General features: G+C 44.5%; 1 protein-coding gene across 1 annotated transcript in view; it reads right to left on the bottom strand.

Annotated features, from left to right (window-relative positions):
- Positions 1-19,258, bottom strand: part of LOC141476786 (transportin-1-like) — a 96,657-nt gene that overhangs the window by 71,637 nt on the left and 5,762 nt on the right. Inside the window, exons 2-3 of the mRNA XM_074165587.1 lie at positions 19,083-19,196; positions 16,703-16,778 (exon numbers count right to left, since the gene is read on the bottom strand). Coding sequence (XP_074021688.1) covers positions 16,703-16,778; positions 19,083-19,196 — 190 coding nt within the window. The remainder of the gene's footprint in view (positions 1-16,702; positions 16,779-19,082; positions 19,197-19,258) is intronic.

Below are 19,258 nucleotides of genomic sequence, written 5' to 3'. Positions count from 1 at the left end.
TGGCCTCCTCTGGCCCCGCTCCAACAGGTCCATGTCCTTCCTGTGCTGCGGACTCCAGAGCTGGACACAGTAATCCAGGTGGGGTCTCACCAGAGCAGAGTAGAGGGACAGAATCCCCCCCCTCGCCCTGCTGGCCACGCTGCTGGGGATGCAGCCCAGGATGCGGTTGGCTTTCTGGGCTCCCAGCGCACATTGCCGGCTCATGTTGAGCTTCTCATCCACAAGCACTCCCAAGTCCTTCTTCTCAGGGCTGCTCTCAATCCATTCTCCGCCCAACCTGTATTTGTGCTTGGAATTGCATGTCCCAGGTGCAGGACCCTGCACTTGGCCTGGTTGAACTTCATGAGGTTCACAAGGGCCCCACCTCTCAAGCCTGTCCAGGTCCCTCTGGATGGCATCCCTTCCCTCCAGCGTGTCGACCGCACCACACAGCTTGGTGTCGTCGGCAAACTTGCTGAGGGTGCACTCTACCCCACTGTCCATGTCTCCGACAAAGATGTTGAACAGCACTGGTCCCATTACCGACCCCCGAAGAACACCACTCGTCACTGGCTTCCACTGGGACATTGAGCCGTTGACCGCAATCCTTTGAGTGCGGCCATCCATCCAGTTCCTGATCCACCGAGTGGTCCATCCATCAAGTCCATGTCTGTCCAGTTTAGAGACCAGGATGTCATGTGGGGCAGTGTCAAATGCTTTGCATAAGTCCAGGTAGATGATGTCTGTTGCTCTGCCCTTGTCTACCAAGGCTGTGGCAATATCGTAAAAGGCCACCAAATTTGTCAGGCATGACTTGCCCTTGGCGAAGCCATGTTGGCTGTCACCAATCGCCTCCTTATTTTCCATGTGCCTTAGCAGCGATTCCAGGAGGATCTGCTCCATGATCTTGCCGGGCACAGAGGTGAGACCGACCAGCCTGTAGTTCCCCGGGTCTTCCTTTTTTCCCTTTTTGAAAACGGGGGTTATCTTTCCCCTTTTCCAGTCAGCGGGAACTCCACCGGACTGCCACGACTTCTCTAATATAATGGAAAGCGGCTTGGCAACTTCATCCGCCAGCTCCCTCAGGACCTGTGGATGGATCTCACGAGGTCCCATGGACTTATGTACCTTCAGGTTCCTTAGAAGGTCTCGAACCTGGTCTTCTCCTACAGTGGGCGGTTCTTCATTCTCATAGCCCCTGTTTTTGCCTGGTCCTTCAACTTGGGAGGTGTGAGGAGAGAGATTGGCAGTGAAGACCGAGGCAAAGAAGTTGTTGAGAACCTCAGCCTTCTCCTCGTCTGTTGTTACCAGTTTGCTAGTCTTGCTCATTGGGGTGGTACGCTTTCTTTAACCTTCCTTTACTGGTTGACATACCTGTAGAAACCCTTCTTGCTATTCATAGCATCCCTTGCCAGGTTCAGCTCCAGCTGCGCCTTGGCCTTCCTGACCTTGTCCCTACATAACCGGGAAGCGTCCCTGTGTTCTTCCCAGGATTCCTGATCCTGCCTGAACTGCCTGTGCAGTTCCTTCTTGCCTTTTAGTTTGACCAGCGGGTCCCAACTCAGCCACGCTGGTCTCTTCCCTTTCACAATCGTTATGCCCAAGACAGCTTCCAACCATCACCTCACCCACAAGTCCTTCTCTGTTTACAAAGAGCAGGTCCAGCAGGGCTCCTTCCCTAGTCGTTTCCCTCACCAGCTGTGTCAGGAAGTTATCTCCAACACACTCTAGGAACCTCCTAGACTGTTCCCTCTCAGCTGTATTGTATTCCCAGCAGACATCTGGTAAGGTGAAGTCCCCCATGAGAACAAGGGCTAGCGATTGTGAGACTTCTCCCAGCTGCTTACAGAATATTTCATCTGCCTCTTCATCCTGGTTGGGCTGTCTATAACAGACTCCCACCATGATATCAGCCTTGTTGGCCCTCCCCCTCATTCTTACCCATAAACACTTGACCATCACCATTGTCAAGCTCTAGACAGTCCAAACTCTCCCTAACGTACAGGGCTACCCCACCATCTCTCCTTCCTTGCCTGTCCCTTCTGAAGAGTTTATAGCCATCCATTGCAGCGCTCCAGTTGTATGAATCATCCCACCGTGTTTTTGTGATGGCAGCTATGTCATAGTTTTCCAGCTGCGCAATCGCTTTGAGCTTCTGTTGCCCATGCTGTGTGCATTGGTGTAGATGCACTTCAGTTGGGCTATTAGTCCTGTCACCTTTTGGCTGGGAGAAGCCCTCATTCCTACGTGACCATTCTCAGGTGCTTCTGTGGTTTCTAACAGATCAATAACCCTTGTGTCTTTGCTGCTGCATGGCTCTCCATCCCCTGCCTCCCCTGCGATGGCAGACTGAAGGACCTCACTAGCACACCATCCCTGAAACAGGCTTATCTCTAGCGAGCCTGGTGTTATCCCTTTCACATCTGGTTTAAAGCTCCTTCCATGAGCCCTGCCAACTCCTGCACAAAGATGCTATTCCCCCTCTGAGACAGGTGTACCCTGTCAGTTGCCAGCAGGCCAATGGCATGTAGACTGACCGACCCGTGATCAAAAAGCCCAAAATTCTGCCGGTGACACCAAGCTCGGAGCCAGGTATTGATCCGCTAGCTCTTCCTGTTTCTTCCCTCATCATTCCCTGCAACTGGAAGGATAGAGGAGAACACGACTTGTGGTTCTGATCCCTTAACCAGTCGTCCCAAGGCCCTGAAGTCTCTCTTGATTGCCCTTGGACTTCTTGTTGCAACTTCTTCGCTGCCTACCTGAAAAATCAATAATGGATAATAATCCGAGGGCTGTACCAGGGTAGGAAACTTTCTCTTTGCGTCTTTAACCCGGGTCCCAGGGAGGCAGCAGACTTCCCTAAGAAGTGGGTCTGGTCTGCATATCTGGCCCTCTGCTCCCCTCAGGAGAGAGTCTCCTATGACAATGACCCGTCTTTTTTTCTTTATGGGAGTGCTTTTGATGCGGGGCGTAGGTTGACTTAACCTTGGCAACACCTCCTACCTAGATGAACCATCGTCCGCATCATTGGGCAGTTCCACTTGCAGAGCCTCACATGTAGCATGCGAGGGCACCTGGGAAGGTTGGGTAGTCATGGAGGAGACGCACCTGCTGTGCCGGGCAGGAACTTGCTGCCATTGCCCTTAAGTCACCACAATCAGCCAGGTGGAGAGAGGATGGGGAATCCTCCATATCATGCATCCTGTCTGCCTGTTGGGCCTGTCCCAGCAAAGGTAGGGTAGAATTCCTGTAATCTCTCTCTCGCACTCCCTTATACTCCTCAACCTACTCACCTCCTCCCGGAGCTCCGTCAATAAGCCGAGGTAGGCGTTCCTCTACCTGCGTACACCTCCCACAGACATGCTCACTGCTGCCACCTGATACTGGCATAAGGGTAGGGCACACCCTGCAGCCTGACACCTGGGTGGCAACGAGCTCCCACCAGGGCTCTGTCTGGGAAGCTGCCTCAGTCCTGCTGGGTGCAGAGCTTGGAGAGGCCAAGGCTTTCTGATGGGTGGATACCATGGCTCTCCGGTCAAGCTGGCAGCGTTTCAGCATCCTTCTGCGCAAACTGCCACACCATGCCCCGGTCAATAGCATTCCTCAGGGGCTTCTTTTATACATGTTGGGGGGGGGCTTGGCTGCTGTGTCTCCTGGCCCTGCCCAGGTCTTTGTCAGCCACTGTCTCGTGAGCTGCAGGCTCCTGGCGGCTCTCTCATCTCCCCCTTGAGATTTTCCCCATTCAGGAAACCCCCCCGTGCACTGCACTAGAGCACTCCAATGCGGATTATGCCAGCACCAGAGCTGCTCGCCTCAGCAACTGAGAATACAACAGTTACTCCTGCATCAGCCAGCAGTATCTTCTTGGGGTGGGGGGTGAAGGAAGTCAGAGTTCCAACTAAAGTCTGATTAGAATATGGTACATTAGACACTATTAGTATAAGTTCTAGTACAAAAATATTAAGTACGTAAGGAAAAAACATTCATCCTTTAGAATGTGTAGCTATGATCACAAAAGAGACAAAGCAACAGCTTCAATTTAACCAGAGATACAGATACTATGAAGTTCATTGTGTCAGAAATAGGCAGATTAGCCAGCTGGTTTAGATAAAAGTAAAGGGCATATTAAGGTGAAACTTCAGTACTGCTTTTTCTTTATGGACTATCCTATGGGATGCTGTGGTATGAAACAGTTTAAATCCATTCCTTTAGCCAAATAATAACAGAAGGGCTCTTCTTCATAGTAAGTGTTTATCCCACAGACTTGCAATAGAGATTCCAAGGGATTCATAGTGAAAGTCACATCTCTGCCAAATGAAAGAGAATTAAAGCAGGAAGAAAAAGGAAGAAACAAAGTAAGAACAAAAAGCAAAACCAATTATCGCCATATTGAGAGGTGACAAGCAGATATCACAAAGACGGACTTAGTGCTAAAACAAACACTAACCTTTTGAGCTTGAGAAGCAGCACAGAATCTGATACTTGGGGCATTTTTTTAAAAAACACACCATAGTCAAAGGTCTTAGTTTGAGAAAATTTTTTCTGACTGCACAAAGATATTTATAGTGGAGGTGGTGGAGTCTCCTCCTCTGGAGACATTCAAGACCTGCCTGGACACGTTCCTGTGCAACCTGCTCTAGGTGGACTTGCTTTGGCAGGGGGGTTGGACTAGATGATCTCCAGAGGTCCCTTCCAACCCCATAGCATTCTGTGATTGTGTAATCCAAGGTGTTTAGCAACTTTACAGCTACAGTGTCAGAAGACAGTAATATAGGTCCAGATGGCGTTCTTGCTGTAACACCAAGATTACAGGCAGATGGTCTAGGAGCCAAGAAAGACACTCTTTAGTCTTGATAGATTCTGTGGTAAATTCTGTCAGCCATATGCTTTAGCCATCAAAAGATATCACAGTCTTGCCTCCTACCTCAGTCAATCTGGAAGTAGAGTTGACAAGAACATATAGTACAAGAAAAAGAAGGAACGTGAAGACGACCTCTGGGATTTTATGTGCATCTTTGGTGCCAAATAAGTTTAGTGGAAGATTCCCCTCTTGCATTGCCTCACTTTACAATAAAACCATATAATGCAAATATAATTCGGTCCTCAATAAGTTTTCAATTGTTGCAAGATTAATACTAGTTCCAGATTTTAATGGGTTACAGAGCAAAAGGACACATACCTGTATTAAACAGATTTCAATTATTTTAAGGCTACTGTTTTAAGAACTAGAGTGTGCCCTCAAACAGCCATATTCACCCTAATCAGGGCTTGTATGACATAGAGTGCATATGTGACAGAAATGAGGGTTTTGTAGCTCACCCAGAAGTCCAGGTGAGCTAAGAAAAAGGCTAGAATACAGAAAACATATGAAGTGTATCACTGTATAAAGTAATGCATAGTCTCTTATCCTGATCAGTAAAATATCCACAGAAGTCGATATGGGTGCCATGATGTTAGAGCAGCATCCTACCTGAGAGGACAAGATATCACGCAGCTAGGTATTAAAGAGCATTTATTACTCTCTATAGAGTAACAGCTGAAAAATGGCATCTCCTACTCATGAGGCTACGTGCTGGTGTCTGATCTAGGCCATGATGGCTCCTAAGAAGCAACATCACCACCTCTTTCTAGATTTTTCAGAAAGCCGACTTGCTGTGAGACATTAGGATGATGTCACAACAATTTCACTATGTTATCTTGCAGTGCTGGGGCAGACTTTTGTGAAGCCATCTAGCCTTGTAAAAGTGATGTACCACTTCTCACACTGGTCACATGCAAATAAAAATGCCTTTCCTTTAAGGCCAAGAGGGAGTAGAACGCAGAAAAAAATATATATATAGTTTTTAATACCACCAATATCCACAGCATTTTTTGCCAGCTACAGAACAGAGTATCTTTCCTGAAGGCAATCTAAAGAGTCACATAAAAGTGTGTCTTGATCCCACAGTCAAGATACCAGATGCTAAGATCAATAACTGACTAAGCATTACATTTGCAAAGCATTTTAAACTGCTTTCTCTTTCTTCTATGACATAATTCCCACTCTTCAGAACCACATTTACTCAGCTGTACCTTCTGCTTTCAAGAGATATTCAGGTACGACAGCATCGTGACAGCATCATAAATACGAATAATGACTGCAGCTCAGTATAGACAGCTTTTAACAGCTTATAGCCCTACAGCACTGGACTGGGCAACAGCATTGCTTCCTAGTGAAGTTGTCTGCCTTATCTGAAGTGGCACACCCTGTTCAAGCAAGTACAGATCCAACAGTACAAATTTTTATTTTGGTACCTCCAAGGAAAAAAGTATTTATGTAACTTCAAGTGATCAGGATGGATGTTCTTCTCTGAACCAAAATATCTACTACTGATCAGAGGCAATTCTGACTGGCAAGCTTTAAGTCTCAGGAGTTTTAAGCAGTCCAAAATGGCAGGCACTCACAGTTTCCCCTCATTTTCCTCCCTCCCCAAGGAAAAGAGATTGATGAAGTCTTAGGTAGAAACTGAAAAATAAAGACACTGAAGGTAGATTTCAAATTACTCTGAAGAGGAAGAGCAGCACAGTCACACACCAAAGCTTCTTAGATATAGTCTCATTTTCACTGGTTCTGCGAGTAGCAGAGAATCAGTCACTTTGCTCCTAGTAAGAACTCTTGTGTAGCCAAATACTAGAAAAAAGTTAAATTTCTAAAATAATAAAAGATGAAATTGTATAAAGGCATATTGAATTAAAAGCAGGTACATGTTCTCTATTTTCTTATTGTAGCTTGATGCACAGCTGTTTAGGAAGAACACCTCTACTAGTGCTAAAACTCTACTCTGCCGTTCATTAGAGTGCAACCTACTATTGCTAATTGAAAATCTGGTTATAGTGTAAAGTCAGCCAGGAGAAAAAAACAAAAGCTCATGAACGTGTCACTGTACTGTATTCTTATAGAACAGAAGAAAAATATTCATCTTCTGCTTCTCATATGACACTGCTCTGGTGGAATCTGTGTGTTTTAGCTCTTTTAAGACACAGACAATTTCTCATTAACAGATCAGAAATCTTCATGCATAACAGTGACACTAGTAATGTATCTGGGTTTGTATCTGTACGTATTAAATCCATATCACTAGTTAAAACATGCAAAATGACAGCTGATTTCTAAAAAAAGACTTAACAGCTTTGAGACTGAAATCAGCAGACAGAGCAGTTTTGCTTTAAAAAGAGTTTTACCCTAACATTTAAATTTGCCAATATCACAAGCGTAACAGGGCAAAATATGAGCCACGCTCATAATCATTATATCACAATCTGTGAATGGATAAACACTATCCTCATCCCAGTTGCCCATTTCTTTTAGCAATCCAGAAAGTTATGTTCCAAGTAAGAGAGGATGAAAAGGCACGGTAAAACAAATGCTATGCTTGAGTGCCTCAGAACTGCACTGAATCAAGTACTACTTGGTGGACAGAAGCGCATTTAGAAATCACACTAGCGACACCTTCCCTTTCTCTAAGGAAACACTGCACAACAGGGATGCTTGATACTGGCATTTTAAGTACACTTAGAACTGACACGAGAAACAACAAAGCAAACATCATAGAGTAGGAGAATTTGACTTAACAAAAGTATACAAAGAAATACCCCTTACAGTCAACTATGTTCAGCTCTTAAATTATACTAAGGAAAGGCTAAAGACTTCAAAGAGCTGGCTAAATATTTCCAACTTACCAAAAAAAAAAAAAGGGGCCAAAACAGACCTTACCAAAGACTACCTGAACTTCAGAAGGCAGCACAGCAAACAAAACCAAACAAAAAGTCTGAAAAGTCTGATAACCTTAAGAATCAAGGCAAAGCCTGAAAACTTCTGTCCCTTCTGTCCACAAGCCACTTGAGAAAACATTTCAAAACTCACCCCCAAAATGACTTTGCTTACAGTAAATGGCACCTTTGAAGAACTTAAACCAATACGATTAAGTACATGAAGGCACTGAGCTAGTAAACAGGTACTACAATCAAGAACCTTGTTACTGTACCTGTTCTTTTTCAATGCTTTCCTATTATGGGCTTCAGGGATAGGGAAAGAGATATTGGAGATCCCATACTCCACTCATTCTGGATGCTCAGAATAAAAGTTTCAAGAAAGCATTCCCAAAGCACTGAATTGCATAACACAATCCACTGGATAACTTCAAAGTTTATTTCAAGACTCTTAAATGAAGAAATAAAAATCTATCACTTCTCACACGTGGTACATATGCCATAGAACTACTTAGGAGAAGCATTTTCCTTAAATCTGCATTACAGTATCTATACAGAAGCATGAAAAGGAAGAATTAGCTATTGGGGGGAAACGCATTTTTTAATGAATTTTGTCAGATCAGACCACTATCTCATAACTTGGTTTCCCTTAAGATATTTATGTACCTCAATTACTTTATGCATTGATTACTAAAACAGTCAGGCTTAATTTCTTTTTGTAGTTCTTAATGTATCTGAATTTAAGGGGAAAAAATGTTTCGCTGTTGTTTAAGTAGGACACTACATATGATATGCAGCATTTTAAACTGTAGGGCTACATTACTCTGACTTGACTTCTGAATTGTATTCTGATTAGATTCACTCCTCAGCAGTTATTTTAGTCTATTTAATAATGACATTGTGTGGGATGATGGTATCGAGGGTGGTAGTAAAGGGGAATTTGTTTTAGTTAAACAGTTAAAGCTGCTGAACCCCTTTTCAGGATTAATCCTGCTTATCAAAAATACCTTCCTGAAATTGGAAGCTGGTTGATCAACACCTGACCTCGCACAATGGTCATTTTCTTGCTCAGTTTCAAAGATCTTTCAACACCAAGAAAGTTCAGAATGGAATGGACTCATGAAAACTACTGTCCAGATCAAATTTAAATTCCAACACTCATCAGAAAACATTCACAAACCCACAAGACTGCTTTGGATCCCAGTAACAATTTATAAAAAGCCATTTCAAATTCTGCTTGCAAGGCTAGATGAATTGATAGTGTCATTATTACCAGAAAATAAATTACCATCTGTGGTGACTTCTATTGAAACAAAAACTTGGAGGAGGATGGGGACAGAACTTTCCTCCATGGTAATATTTTATGTCAAAGTAAGGTACTCTGAATGACTAAGTCATCATAAGAACAAGAACGAGTTGCAAAGACGCTGCTATATCTTCAACTGGTTTTAAAAATCCAAAGCACCTTGGAAATAAACTTAAAAGGCAATCCTTAAAGCTAACGACAAAGGCAGAACTCAAGCAATGTTCTCAATCCCAGCTCATCCACCTTCAGACTAAAAGTTCATCTTGAGGATTCTGATCATTGAATACCTCACACCAGGCCATGATCAATCCACTGAGATAACACTCTAGTAAGACCCAAAGACTAGAGTTCCCACATTAGGACTGAGTGAAGAATCAATCACTAAAACATGATCCAAGATCAGGATCACAAGGACTTTGTGCAACAGGATAGATAACTATGGCTATATGGGCCAGCCGAAAGCGACCAGGAACATCATGCATTTGTCTCAATACATGTTCTTGTTAGCCTAGGTCCTGCCAAGAGCCCAACAACACTCCTAAAGGATGGGGAAAAGAAGCCAAACTCAAAACTTTACAAAAACTGTGTGCAAACTAACCATGTCCTCTATCTCTTATCTAAGAAGCATAAAAGGCAGATCTGAGAAAGGACATATATGTTTTGGCAATAAGGATGGACAGTCTGAATCTTCACTAGAATAGATCCTCTCATCAGTAGTTCTGTTTTTTATTCACCACGCAGAGAGGCATTAGGTATGTCATATCTTACCTAAAACATGGTAAGCTTTGACACCATTTCTGTTCTTGCAATTTTCATACAAAACATCCTCCACCATGAAGGCCATATTAGGCTAAGTAGAATGCCATGTTAAGTCTGAGACTGTATAAAGTCAGCTTCCTATTTTTCCTCTCTCAGAGATGTGAAGACCGCATTCAAGGAAAGGATGTAGGCATAAACATAGCAGGAATAGTCTGCAGAGATTAAAGTCTCAATTTAGTTTACCTTCAGAGGTCAACAAAAAAATGTTACCAGGAGGCAACACAGTAGTCTCTGCTGATGCAAGTAGACAGCATCATCTCAACGTATGCAGATACAACCTTGCATCAACAAAATATCATAGCAAGACTGAGATAGTCATCACACCCAATACTCCCTAACCAACAAATTGAATTTCTGAAGATTGGAGAGTATTCTTGGTGAATGACAATGGCCATCATCTTTTGATAATTTAGCATACACCAGATGCACCTCTCATTCACAAAGTTCAGGATGCTGCCTGAGATAAAGCAAGGTGTAATTCCAGGTTAAAAATAATAAGAAAGTCGGAGGGAATTGACAGAATTGCCCTACCGTAGTGGGCTTTTGTGGAAAAGTCTTTAGTAGCAGGGGGGCTGCAGGGGTGGCTTCTGTAAGAAGGCACCAGAAGCTGCCCCCATGCTGGACAGAGCCAGTTCCAGCCAGCTCCAAGACAGACCCGCTGTTGGCCAAAGCTGAGCCCATCAGTGATGGTGGTAGCACCTCTGTGAGAACATATTTAAGAAGGGGTAGAAACTGCTGCACAACAGCAGCTGGGAGACAGAAGTGAGAATATGCAAGAGAAACAACTCTGCAGACACCAAGGGCAGTGAAGAAGGAGGGGGAGGAGGTGCTCCAGGTGCCAGAGCAGAGATTCCCCTGCAGCCCCCAGTGAAGACCATGGTGAGGCAGGCTGTCCCCCTGCAGCCCATGGAGGAGCAGATATCCACCTGCAGTCCGTGGAGAACCACACGCCAGAGCAGGTGGATGTGCCTGAAGGAAGCTGTGACCCCATGGAGAGCTTGCAGTGGAGCAGGCTCCTGGCAGGATCTGTGACCCCGTGGAGAGGAGCCCACGCTGGAGCAGTTTTGCTGGCAGGACCTGTGACCCCGTGGGGGACCCACGCTGGAACAGACTGTTCCTGAAGGACTGCACCCTGTGGAAAGACCCCACACTGGAGCAGTTTGTGAAGAACTGCAGCTCATGGGAAGGACTCATGTTGGAGAAGTTCATGGAGAACTGTCTCCCATGAGAGGGACCCCACACTGGAGCAGGTGAAGAGTGTGAGGAGTCCTCCCCCGAGGAGGAAGGAGTGGCAGAAACAACGTGATGAACTGACCACAACCCCCATTCCCCATCCCCCTGTGCCACTCAAGGGGAGGAGGTAGAAGAATCAGGAGTGAAGCTGAGCCTGGGAAGAAGGGAGGGGTGGGGGATAATTTCTCGTTATCCTGCTCTGGTGTTAACTGGAAATAAATTAATTTCCCTGAGTCAAGTCTGTTTTGCCCCTGACAAAACAGAGTGATCTCCCTGTCCTTATCTCGAGCCACGAGCCTTTTGTCATATTTTCTCCCCCTGTCCAGTTGAGGAGGGGGAGTGACAGCAGCTTGGTGGGGACCTGACAGCCAGCCAGGGTCAACCCACCACACACAAATAAAGAAGCAACCTGAGAAGCAGCAGCACCAACATGCACACACTCCAGAAAACAACTCAGTAACAGAAGAAAGGCCTATAGGATTCTGAGCTCAGCTCAGGGGACATTAAAAAAAAACACCACCACAAACAAACAAAAAAACCACAACAAAATAAAAAAACCCAAAACTAAGGCAGGGCAGTGCCATTACATTATCTGCCAGGTTTCATGCCTGCCAAACCAAGAAGGAACAGCTATGCTAACAGAGCATCTAAACCATAAATTTCATTTACAAACAAATTAGTAAAAACAAACTTCTTTAACTCAGCTATTTTACAGTTAATATGGACTCCATCTCACCCAACTAAGGAAGATCTCCAAGCACCACGCCTCCTGGGAAGTACCTTCTAGAGACCTATACCTCAGTCTTTAATGGCCTGGGGTCATATTTTGTTCCATCAGCTTGCCTACTGTCTGACTTCCAGGACTGCGTACCCTTTCCTCAATATTTTTTATATTCTGTGATATTTGTAACATCAGGGCTTATCTTTAGAAATGCACAGTACTTTAAAGAAAAAGAAAGGAAGCGCTTAAAGCTAAGACATGCATATACCATAGCTGCAGGCCAAGCCATATATTTCCACTGATAAAATCATAGCAGGGCAACACCTGTTTCCAGGAGGACCCAAGCTTAACAAGTTTTGACAGGGCGGTGGATGTTGTCTACCTTGACTTCAGCAAGGCTTTTGACACAGTCTCCCACAGCATCCTCATAGGTAAGCTTAGGAAGCGTGGGTTAGATGAATGGACAGTGAGGTGGATTGAAAACTGGCTGAATGGCAGAGCTCGGAGGGTTGTTATTAGGGGCACAGAATCTGGTTGGAGGTCTGTAACAAGTGGGGTCCCCCAGGGGTCAGTACTGGGTCCAGTCCTCTTCAATATATTCATCAATGACCTGGATGAGGGGATGGAGTGCACCCTCAGCAAGTTTGCTGATGACACAAAACTGGGAGGAGTGGCTGACACACCAGAAGGCTGTGCTGCCATACAGGGAGACCTGGACAGGCTGGAGAGTTGGGCAGAGAGGAACCTGATGAAATTCAACAAGGGCAAGTGTAGGGTGCTGCACCTGGGGAGGAATAACCCCATGCACCAGTACAGGTTGGGGGCTGACCTGCTGGAGTGCACCTCTGAGGAGAAAGACCTGGGAGTCCTGGTGGACAAGAAGATGACCATGAGGCAGCAATGTGCCCTTGTGGCCAAGAAGGCCAATGGCATCCTGGGGTGCATCAGGAAGAGTGTGACCAGCAGGTCGAGAGAGGTTATCCTCCCCCTCTACTCTGCCCTGGTGAGGCCCCATCTGGAGTACTGTGTCCAGTTCTGGGCTCCCCAGTTCAAGAAGGACAGGCAACTGCTGGAGAGGGTACAGCAAAGGACTACAAAGATGATTAGGGGCCTGGAGCATCTCCTTTATGAAGAGAGGCTGAGGGACTTGGGCCTTTTAAGTCTGGGGGAGAGAAGGCTGAGGGGGGATCTGATCAATGCTTATAAATACTTAAAGGGTGGGTGTCAAGAGGATGGGGCCAGTCTTTTTTCAGTGGTGCCCAGCGACAGGACAAGAAGAAATGGGCACAAACTTGAACATTGATAGTTCCACCTAAACATGAGGAGGAACTTCTTTATTTTGAGGGTGGCAGAGCACTGGAATAGGCTGCCCAGGGGAGTGGTGGAGTCTCCTTCTCTGGAGACATTCAAAACCCACCTGGACATGTTCCTGTGCAACCTGCTCTGGGTGACCCTGCTCTGGCAGGGGAGTTGGACTAGATGATCTCCAGAGGTCCCTTCCAACCCCTATCATTCCGTGATTCTGTGACAGCTTAAAGCCCACAGAAGTTTAAAAACAGAAAAAACACCACATATATACATAGGAGTACCACAACAGACCTAAATCCAGCAAGTCACGGGCATTCAGACACAGGAACCTGATAAAGCTAACACTGGAGGAAAAAAAATAATTACACTTTTTTCAATTGAAAAGTAATACCTCTGGTGCTAAACCAAATCAAAACCCTAACCTACACATAAGATATCTTAGAGGTAGGCCTCAGTTAAACAGTCAGCTTTGTAAGCAAAGTTATTTGTTTGCAAATAAAAGTTTGCTTGCAAAGTTATTTGTCTTTGGCCTGAGTCTTATGCCTCTGCAGGCACCTTGGTACAACCTCCATCGCAGTAAAATAAGAGTATTTAACTGTCATGGTTTAGCCTCAGCCGGGAACAAAAAGCCACGCAGCCACCACCCCAGGACCGAGAAGGGAGAATGGGAAGGAAAAGGCAACACTCGTGGGTTGAGACAAAGGCAGTTTAACAAAACAGCAAAGGGAGCAGGAAAACAACAACAATAACACTGAGAGAGGAATATACAACCACGATTGTGATACCACTGCTCGAAGACTGGACCCGTGAGCCCCCAGCCCTGCTCTCCAGCAGGGACTTCCTGGCCCCTCCCCCGGCCAGCTCTAGGCTACCCCCTGGGCATAGCTCACATGGGATGGGATACCTGTGTCCCTGCCAGAGCCTGGGGAGAATTAACCCTATCCCTGCCAGAATCGGGACATTAACACACATTTTAATCAACCATTACAGAATTCCCACATTCAAGAGCTGTCACCTAAATGGTTCTTTAAGCACAGTTTTCTCAGCAGCTATTTCAACAGTGGCAAAAACTGAATCAAAGGTTAGTCACACCTGCTATCAAAGTACTGTCATGCACTAGCTATCAAACCACCTTAAGTTCCATTAAATAAGCTGTCAGTGATGTTAGAAGCTTATTTCCATGGCTCCTCCTGCTGGAACAGTATGGCTATAACAAAAGCATGAACTTCCAACAGTACAAATATCTCTACTTTGGTCTGTGGTGTAAAGCACACTAGCTCTTTCCCCTAGCCAACAACCTTGGCAAGGCTGTAGAATAGACTGCCAACAGAATCCTCCTCGGGAGGTGAGAGGAAAGAATACTTTCCTAGTTGTGATGGACTCATCAGGTAGATAACTGTCTTCAGTACGTTTTCCCCTACTGGTCCAAAAGAGGATGCAAGAGTATTGTAACTACTGAATAGCAGTACCTTGCTTCGGCAGGAATAATGAGGGACAACAGAGGGCTGTTGGTTGGATTCAAAGTAAATCTGTCATCCCTCATTAGTCCTACCCAAGCAAGGTAACAGAATATTTGGAACTTGACAAGTACTATGAAAAGCATCAACACTGGACTCAGTTATGGCACCTTCAATAGTCCGGGTTTCCCGAACTAGAAATACAAAGTTGAAAACAGCTGCCTTGGACAAAAGATTATGACTAAAAATGTCACTGATGCAGGATGAGCTTCTCTGAAGCAACAGCTGCTTCTCAGTAGTCTCACAGAAGACCTACCTGATGTACCTGTGAGATATCAGTGTAGTCTGATCCCAAACACCTCTGCCAGTATAGCACACTGGTGTTTTTAGTCGTTGCTAAGCCATCAAGGCCTTTTCTGCTCCTCATACCCACCAGCGAGCAGGCTGGAGGGTGCACAAGCTGGGAGGGGACACAGCTGGGACAGCTGACCCCAACTGACCAAAGGGATATTCCAGACCATGTGACATCATGCTGGCTGGGGTTAAACCACAACACCCACCCCCCAATATTAAATACTTTAAAACAACCATTTTGCAATGGTCAGCATCTCCTACCCTTCAGTCCATTCCTGACAGACTGATGCATGTAAACATTAAGATGGGGGGGGAAAAAAAAAAAAAGTATCAGATAATCTAAGGAGAGCTTTTGGAAAGAGATTCTGACACATCACTAAACACACATCAATATCTAGAACCTCAAGTGGTGAACAGAATGAAGAAAGGGAAATTAGCAAGTACGGCAGTGTTAGAAAATATATTTGAGGGGGAGAGATATGGAGCAACCCTTTCACCATATCCTTTATACAAACTCCAAATCCCACAACCAGACTTACTCCATTTTCCATTTTTCTGTTAATGGTATAAAGCATATGAGCAATTTAAGTATGACAGCATACATATCAACAAGTTAGTATTGAATACTTTATATCTACACTAGCACCTTGCTCAAAAATTTAATATCCTGGCTGATTCAGGTCTTGAAAGTGCTCTCTCTCTCAACCTTGAGGTATTCTCCCAAGGCCTTAAAGATTATCAGATTTCCTACACAGAACACACAAAAACATTTGGATATACTCCAGCCTTCAAATATGAAAATATACTTTCCTCCTCTCTCTTTCCTTCCTCCCAAAGTAAGCTGACAGCACAACCAAAACACTAGTTCAAACATAATATAAATGTTCTTGCTGATACATGTGGCCCTGTAACATTCAAAGTAAGTAAAATCTAATTCAAAGTGAAAAAAGCAAGCATTCAAAAACTCAGAGGTGAAGCACTCGAAGGCAGAAAAAGCACTGGTAGCAGGACACTAAGGAAAATAAAACAACACAAAAACAAACACCCCCCTGAAAAATCAAACACATTAAGTACAAACAAATGTAAAGACAGAAGATGTGCCAAAACAGATCTTGAAATAAGTCTCTCTCACTGGTAAAGACCTCACAAATCAGTTTCTTTCCAGTGTACTACAGCTACTCTTTCACACACCCTGATCATTACTAAGGAATTGCCTGAATTTACCAACTGGAAGAGGCTACACAGTATGCCATAAACAGTTTGTACTAACGTCCCTTAAAATAAGCCAACAGTAACTAACTACATTTTATTAGAATTAAGACTCGAGAATGAAGACTGACAGATATAATCTTTGGACAACTCAAATATTTTGAAGATCATGCACTAAACAGGTTGATTACTAGGGAGATCATGATCACAACTGGATTTAGCAGTACATTTTATAATGTGTATAGTCATGATTCATCACCATGAAATGCAGAGTTATTCCACAATTTCACTATAGTCTGATAGAAGTGTGATGCTCCCACATTTCTGGGAAGATTTCATAGGACATTTAGAATGGAATCTATTCCAAGACTGAAACTACAAGCACCAACATGTTATCAGATCTTTTTCCACAAAGACTCCTGAGAAGATAAGAGTTCTACATGACTATGGAGATCAACCAACCAGCAAACTGACTATAGAAATCAGTTTCGCATTTCTTTCAAGATAAATAAATTTAAAAAAAAGAAAGAAAAAAAAAGTTAAACAGTCAATAACTCAAGAACTTACCTTCAGACTTTAACTTTGTAAGAACAAAAATCAGGTAGTTGTTGAAATCGGGATACTGATTGAGTTGTTCAAGTTTCTGAAGAGAGAAACTGTTAAGGAAATTTGAATCTTCACACACAGCATTTATAGCTTTCTGAATACTATGATTATTGAGTTATGTACTACTGTGTTATTTCAAACAGCTATGACTGTTCATACTCTGTATGTTGTGAGCTTATAATCTGAAAAGTTTCTTTAGTTTTCATACTGAAGCATTAGCTTTTAGTTATGTTGAAATCTGAAAAAAGGAATCCAGGGACAGACACAGAGATTAATAGATACTTTAAAATATTTTTAAAGCCAAGAAAATCCCCACCCCAAAAAAAAAAAAAAACCAACCCAAAACCCCAACCCCTCCCACCTTCCTCTGTACAGTTTTAGATTTCAATATTTACATTTAGAAACCAGCCAAACCAAAGAAATCTACTGAGGCACAATCCCATAATATGTCATTTTTTTTCTCCACAATAAATAAAAGCATTTCAGCATTAAAATACAACAGCTATTATGATTTTGATAAGCTACTCACTTTAATATTAATCATATATTTTTTATGATGCTAACTAGCCACAGTCTGAGCTTTCAACAGTGAGAATCTGTTTAATTGTAAATGTCCAGATATTTGTACCAAGTAGTTCATGCTTATTCACGGTCTCAAAAAAATCCTCCTGTACACAAACTTATTTTCTAGAGTGACACCTCTCTGTCCACTTTACAGGCCAAAATATGAGGACCTCACAGGTATTTCAGCACAGCAGGGAGTTACCACTGCCTTTTAAGAAGAATTTCAAACATCAGTTAACAGCACTTTTGTTCAGTAAATTCCTACCCATCTTAAAGACAGGCAGCATCACCTATATTGCCCATCCTACACGTACACTGCTATTTTTCAAAAAACAAGCCAGATGCCTTTAAGTTATTTGAAGCAGGGCTTTAAAATGTAATTTTACATAAAAGCTACACTATAAACACTGCTGCTATAAACACTTTTGTATTTGAAATACTAAAGAAAAGCATCTGTTTAGGTTTGGGGCATTATCAGAACGCTTCACTTAGCCACTTCTGTATAGTATTTTTCAAAGGAAGCAATGGCATCTTAAGAATCTGAAACATAGCTGCAAGAACAAGATGAAAACTACCTTCACCTTTCAGATAAGAACAGAAGCTTTCCAAAGTTTGACCGCATCTGTTAGGAAAGCCGAGGAGTCAAGCAAATTTGGCTTCAAGCTGAACTCCTAAAATAACACATGTATATATTTTCTTACCTACATAAATGAATTCTGTTGCTTTCTGTGAAGACCTTCAAGCAACTGCCTTAAAAAGGGATCAAGATACTAAACTCATATCCTTCACAAGAGGATAACCTTTCAGAACTTCTAGATATTTTAAAGCACTTATATAGTTAGCTCAAGGAGTAGGGAATGGTAGATGAGAGCTTTATTTTGCAAGCCTTACGCTTCTATTAGTCTTAATGCAAAATGTTCCTCTCTCAATCTTTGTACCTTAAAACGTTGCTATTTCATCACTTTTATGATCAGGAGAGACTTGGGGGAGGGAATGACATGACACCCAAACAACAAATCAACAATCCACAACAATAACATAAAATGCAACTGCAAAGCTGCACAAGAAGCCACATATGATAGATTTCCCTCTTCTCGTGAAATGTAGAGTGTAACGAGCAGTATTTCAGGTTCAGGATTCTAGGCAAGCAGAGAAATCCTCACAACGTAGCAAAATACAGTGTCAGAGCAAGCAGGCCAACGAGAGCGTGCAGGCAGCGACTCCACCAGGGACACTCCTCCCAACGGCTACGGCTTTCGCCTCGAATCCCAGCGCCAGATTAGTTTAGGAAGCCCCTGCTCACTCCCGCTTTGCCGCAAGGGAGACGGGTACCCCGCGCCGCACCGCCAACTCAGCCCAGCGGGCAGCGGCCCCCCTGCTCCAGCCCTCTCGGCGGGATCCGCCGCGGCCGAGGGCTGGGCTCTGGCAGCTGCCCAGCGTGGGGTAACCTGGGAAAGCAGCAGAAACCGAAGCAACCACACCAGGGCTTTAAAAAGAAAAATATGAACCTTGGCTCTGGGCTCGCAACAGGTGCCCGGGATCCCGGCAGGGGAAGGCGGCCCCGCGGCCCATAGGCCGCCTCGGCAGTTCAAACGCCGCGCCACTGTCACCCGCTTCGGCGGAGGCTCAGCCCACAGCACTCACTATGGCGGCTCCTCGGGCAGGCCTGGCCGCCGCAGCGCCGGCCTATGGCCGCGCCGCCCACACCCTGTGCCCCCGGCCTACCCGCTTTGCCTGTCCCACCCGCCCGCGCGGTGTAGGCCTTGACCAAGGATACTTGTTGCACAGCTCTCTGCGTGGTGGTGTCAGGGGACTGGGACTCCTTGAGCAGCTGCAGGATTTGCTGAAGCCCCTGTTCGTCGGGCTTCCACTCATACTCCATCTTGGCTTGCTGAAAAACACCAAACAAGCAGCCGCGGTTAGCAGCGCAGGCAGGCCTCAGGCCGACGGAGG

The sequence above is a fragment of the Numenius arquata genome, chromosome W, assembly GCF_964106895.1.
Source record: "Numenius arquata chromosome W, bNumArq3.hap1.1, whole genome shotgun sequence".
In the NCBI taxonomy this organism is placed as follows: Eukaryota; Metazoa; Chordata; class Aves; order Charadriiformes; family Scolopacidae; genus Numenius; species Numenius arquata.
This window is presented reverse-complemented; position numbering and strand designations above follow the sequence as displayed.